At 39.4% G+C, this 6169-nt stretch overlaps 1 protein-coding gene across 1 annotated transcript; it reads left to right on the top strand.

Annotated features, from left to right (window-relative positions):
* Positions 1–551: 551 nt before the first annotated feature.
* Positions 552–1498, top strand: LOC138352209 (zinc finger protein 154-like). The gene is made up of 2 exons (XM_069304488.1): positions 552–1245; positions 1389–1498. The coding sequence occupies exons 1-2, from the start codon at positions 552–554 to the stop codon at positions 1496–1498; spliced, it is 804 nt and encodes a 267-aa protein (XP_069160589.1).
* The last annotated feature ends 4671 nt before the right edge of the window (positions 1499–6169 follow it).

Raw genomic sequence — 6169 nt, 5'->3', positions numbered from 1 at the left:
TTGAATGTGCCGAGTGTGGCAAAAAATTTAAAACGCGTAGTGATATAATATCCATGTCAGTGCATTCTGGTCACAAACTTCATGAGTGTCCAGAGTGTGGGAAGAGATTCAGTCTCCTTGCAAGTATGAAGGAACACAGGGTGGTACATACGGATAAAAGACCTTTTGAATGTGCCGAGTGTGGCAGAAAATTTAAAACACGTGGTAGTATAATATGTCACATGTCAGTGCATTCTGGTCACAAACCTCATGAGTGTATAGTGTGTGGAAAGAGATTCAGTTGTCTTCGAGGTATGAGGAACCACATGTTAGTGCATTCAGGTCATAAACCTCATGAGTGTCCAGAGTGTGGGAAGAGATTCAGTCGTCTTTACAATATGAGGAGGCACATGTTAGTGCATTCAGGTCATAAACCTCATGAGTGTCCTGAGTGTGGGAAGAGATTCAGTCATCTTGACGAAATGAGGAAGCACATGTTAGTGCATTCAGGTCATAAACCTCATGAGTGTCCAGAGTGTGGGAAGAGATTCAGTCGTCTTGGAGGTATGAAGATGCACATGTTAGTGCATTCAGGTCACAAACCTCACGAATGTCCAGAGTGTGGGAAGAAATTCAGTCGCCTTGGAAGTATGAAGGAACACAGGGTGGTACATATGGATAAAAGACCTTTTGAATGTGCCGAGTGTGGCAGAAAATTTAAAACACGTGGTAGTATAATATGTCACATGTCAGTGCATTCTGGTCACAAACCTCATGAGTGTATAGTGTGTGGAAAGAGATTCAGTTGTCTTCGAGGTATGAGGAAGCATATGTTAGTGCATTCAGGTCATAAACCTCATGAGTGTCCAGAGTGTGGGAAGAGATTCATTGGTCTTATCGATATGAGGAAGCACATGTTAGTGCATTCAGGTCATAAAACTCACGAGTGTCCAGAATGTGAGAAGAGATTCAGTCGTCTTGGAGGTATGAAGATGCACATGTTAGTGCATTCAGGTCACAAACCTCACGAGTGTCCAGAGTGTGGGAAGAAATTCAGTCTCCTTGGAAGTATGAAGAGACACAGGGTGGTACATACGGATAAAAGACCTTTTGAATGTGCCGAGTGTGGCAAAAAATTTAAAACACGTGGTGATATAATGTGTCACATGTCAGTGCATTCTGGTCACAAACCTCATGAGTGTATAGAGTGTGGAAAGAGATTCAGTCGTCTTGGAAATATGAAGAAACACAGGATGATACATACAGGTGATACACTAACGTGTGGGAGATGATTGAGAGAATGTTGAAGTATAATGAGACACATGTTAGTACATTAACTTACATTAACTTATTGGAGCTGGTGAAGAACATCGTTTAAGAAACTGTTCTAAGTAATACATGTCCTACAGAAGGAATTGAAAAACTGACTTCGGAATTGTATCGTCTGTCTGAAAAATGTTCCTTTGAGGAAAGCCAGAAAGAGATTCAACGTAGAAAGAGAATGCAGGCGACACTATAAAAGAAGGAAAAAATAATGAATATGCTTAAGCAGACACGACTTTCCCGTCAAAGAAGGAATAATTTAAATAGGGAGATTGAAGAAAACAAGCGAAAATGGAAACACTCATATCAAACTGAAGAAAGGCAGTTAGAACAGAAAGCAATTTAGGAAATAAAGAAAAATTCAAAATACTTCTTCACATGCGAAATCAAAAGGTAAAACCACTGCCAGTAATGGACCTATTCGTACGAGTGAAGGTTCATACAAGGAGGATGACAAAGAAATTAGTGAAATTCTAAAAAATGCAGTATGAGGACATGTTTAGTACTCAAATAGACAATATGAAAGTGGAAGATCCAGACAATTTCTTTGTGTGATATCCAAACCCCTGTAAATATAACTGATATCAACACGAGCATACTAGACTTTGAAAGAGAAATTGAAAACATGCCCATGCACTTGGCTCCGGGTCCAGATTCATGGAATTCAATATTTATAAAGAAATGCAAGGTGCCGGTAGCACAGGCATTCAGAATAGTGTGGAGGAAGAGCTTGGACATGGAAGAGATACCAGATGCACTTAAAGTAACAGACATAGCCCCTCAACACAAGGGAGGGAGGAAAGCAAAGTTCAAGTTCAAGTATGTTTATTGAGATAAGCAATAAATACATCTCAAAGGGATAGAGTAGCTTAGGCTATTTCTACCCCCCAGGAGGAAAGCATTGCCAAAGAATTATAGACCAGTTGCACTAACGTTCCACATAATAAAAGTATTTGAGAGAGTGATTAGGAGTCAGGTCATCAATTTCATGGAGACCAATGACCTACACAACCCAGGCCAACATGGATTTCGAGCGGGAAGGTCATGCCTCTCACAGCTACTTGATCACTACGACAAAGTCACTGAAGCATTAGAAGAAAATCAGCTGATGGGGTATACACGGACTTCACAAAGGCTTTCGATAAATGTGACCATGGAGTGACAGCACACAAAATGAGGTCAATGGGAATAACTGGTAAAGTAGGACGCTGGATACTCAGTTTTCTGTCAAACAGGACTCGACGAGTAACAGTCAAATCGCATAAAATCGGGTCCAAGTGCAGTTAAAAGCTCTGTACCTCAGGGTACAGTCCTTGTACCACTGCTTTTCCTTATTCTCATATCAGATAAAGACAAAAATACAAGTCACAGCTTCGTATCATCCTTTGCAGATGACACAAAAATCAGCATGAAAATTACCTCGGCTGAAGACATTGAAAAACTACAAGCAGATATTAATAAAGTTTTTGACTGGGCAACAGAAAATAGCATGATGTTTAACAGTGATAAATTCCAGGTACTCGGGTATGGTAAATATGAGGATCTTAAACATAATACAGGGTACAAAACACAATCAAATGTGCCCATAGTAGGAAAACAGCATGTAAAAGATTTGGGAATAATGATGTCTGATGACCTAATGTTTAGGGAGCATAACCAAGCAAATATTGTGTCAGCAGAAAAATGATCGGATGGATTATGAGAACTTTCAAATCCAGAGATCCCATCACAATGGTTGTGCTCTTCAAGCCACTTGTGTTGTCACATCTTGAGTAATGCTCAGTACTCACTTCCCACTTCAGAGCAGGAGAGAGTGCTGAAATAGAGGGAATACAGAGAACATATACGGCATACATAGACGCAATAAAGCATCTATATTATTGGGATCGTCTCAAAGCCCTCCAAATGTACTCACTAGAAAGAAGACGAGAGATATCAAATAATATACACGTGGAAGATACTGGAGGGCCAAGTACCAAATCTACACAGTAAAATAACAACGTACTTACTGGGATGAATGATATGGAAGAAAATGCAGAATAGAACCCGTAAAGAGCAGGGGTGCCATAGGCACAATCAGAGAACACTGTATAGACATCAGAGGTCGACAGATGTTCAACACCCTCCCAGTGCGCATAAGAAATATTGCCGAAACAACCGTGGACATCTTCAAGAGGAAACTAGATTGTTTCCTCCAAGGAGTGCCGGACCAACCGGGCTGTGGTGGGTATGTGGGCCTCGGGCCGGGCTTGGAAAGTAGAAGAATTCCCAGAACCACATCAACCCGGTATCAAGACATGCTCAAGATGAGACCTTTTTAATGGTAGGAGAAATGTATATTAATCAAGAAATTACCTCATCACATTCCTATGCAAACAGATAATAATTTTAAATTTTTTTGGTTAAGCCTATTTTTTTTTTTTTTTTTTAGCTTTACTTCTCTTGATTAGAAATATATATACAGTATTTCTTAAAATTTCATAGTAGACTGGCATTAATAACAGTCAAAAACTTACCTAATTTCGCTTACCTAATTATATCGGTTACACTATAATTGTCTGGCAATTTCATTAGCCTGATTGACTGTCAATTATATTACCCTGACTGGCAGTTACATTAGCATGACTATCAGTTATACTGTATTAGCCTCACTGGCAATTACATTAGCCTTACTGTCAATCAAATAATATTTTCTGTCAATTATATCAAAGATATATTTATTTCTGGTGTGGTGCTCATGGGTTCTGGTGTGGTGCTCATGGGTTCTGGTGTGGTGCTCATGGGTTCTGTTACATCAATCAAGCAAGAGTTTGAGATCAGTATTAGTATCAAGTATTGATAACAGGTCAGCATTAGCATTTAGGAATAAGGGTTTGAACATTTTAATAGCACAAGAGAATATGTGTGGCGTGAGTAATATTTAGCATGTTTAGGGATTTAAACAGAAGGTCTGTGTGTTTTATAAAGACATAGTTTGTTATAGTTCTGATAGAAGATTTTTGCTGCGTGATGATGGGCTTGCATTAATTTGCAGTGGTTGAACCTTATGCACAGATACCAAATGATACCATCATTTCAAGAGGAAACTAGATTTATTCCTCCAAGGAGTGCCGGACCAACCGGGCTGTGGTGGGTATGTGGGCCTGCGGGCCGCTCCAAGCAACAGCCTGGTGGACCAAACTCTCATAAGTCAAGCCTGGCCTCGGGCCGGGCTTGGGGAGTAGAACTCCCAGAACCCCATCAACCAGGTAACCAGATAGGGATAGATTAGGGAGTAGTATATCAAAAGGAGAGCAGAGTGGGAAACATAATATCTGATTTTTGGGAGTATATCAACAATTGCTGTATATTGGTCCTGATCTGAAACTTTTTCTTGACATATTATAGATCCCATAATTACCACACCAGAAATAAATATCTCTTTGATATCCCCAGAGTCAAACTAAATATGTGCAAACACTCTATGCAAATAATGGGACCTGGTTTATGGAACTCACTCCCTAATGAATTAAAAAACTATCGAACCTATGTATTATTAAAAAGTGAAACCAAAAAGTACCTAATTTCATTCTCATAGTTTCCAACCTGGTGCTTCAAACTCTCACAAACTTGTACTACCCACTCGCCCAACATAAGTGCCTAAGCCATACAACTTCACCATTGTAATCACTGCTATCAACTTGTATCATGGTTGTTATGTTGAAAGCAAATTTTACTACAAAGTACCTATTAATAATCCTCAAATTATGCTACAATGTACCTGTTGATAATCCTCAAATTTTGCTACAATGTACCCATTAATTTTCTTCAAATTTTCTTACAATGTACCTGTTAATATTCTTCAAATTTTGCTACAAATTTCCTACTTAAAATTACTTGTTAGATTAAGAACTTGCCCGAAATGCTATGCATGTTAGTGGCTTTGCAAGAATGTAAAACATCAGTGCTATGCCCTGGAAACACAAACCGAAACTGTCCCTATTTTCCGCTTGTTACAACTTGTAATAAAGTTGTTACATCTTGGCTTAACGTGTTTATGACGTATTAGAACATTGTTACAACTTGCTATATTGGTTGTTATAACTGGTTAGGAAGTGTTAAAACTTGTTCGAACGTTGTACCAACGTCGTAGTTTCGGTGTGTGTTTGGCGGGATGTATTCTCATAAACCCAAAGTACCTTCTTGTATATAAATAAACAAATAATAAGTCTAGTCTCCTGATTATGAGACTAGACTTATTTAAATAGGCTAAGGAATTTATCATCATTTTTAATGCTAATGTTGACATTGTCTATCTGATGGCAAAAATAGTTTGATGATTTACCTCCAAATGAAATGGTGTAGGTCTTTTCTCTGTTTAGTGAGAGTTGTTGGCTAACATCCATGAGTGAACTCTTTTTATTTTGTTATTTGCAATATTACTTACTGTGTGTGGATTGGGGTCTGAACATATGAAGGTAGTATACGCCCCACAAACGCCACCTTAAGAACCGTCAGTCCGTCGAGATCGAGTTCAGTGATGAAAGGAGGATTGACAATAAAAGTTCCCTTCGCTCTCGAGGTAGGGTACTATAGTTCTACGGGTGCAAGAGTATGTCTCCTCAAACAACCGAGCGCCAAAATAATGATCAAAACAGGCACAAGGTCAGCGGGAAATGACAATCAAAAAGGAGAAGGGGGGGGGGGGAGAAAAACGAAACAAAAGGAAAATGAAAAGTTGTCCAGCAAAATTAGTGAGAACAGCAGCATTAGTATAAGGCCACAAAAGGACAGAGAACTGTCCCATGGAGCATCACACTCCGGCAGCCGCCCACCAAGCCCCCCTCACGGCATCAACAAGCCGGACAGGGAGGGGGTATTCATGTGG

This window comes from Procambarus clarkii, chromosome 52, assembly GCF_040958095.1.
Source record: "Procambarus clarkii isolate CNS0578487 chromosome 52, FALCON_Pclarkii_2.0, whole genome shotgun sequence".
Lineage (NCBI taxonomy): Eukaryota > Metazoa > Arthropoda > Malacostraca > Decapoda > Cambaridae > Procambarus > Procambarus clarkii.
The sequence above is the reverse complement of the archived record's forward strand: the minus strand, read 5'-3'. Positions and strand labels throughout refer to the sequence as shown.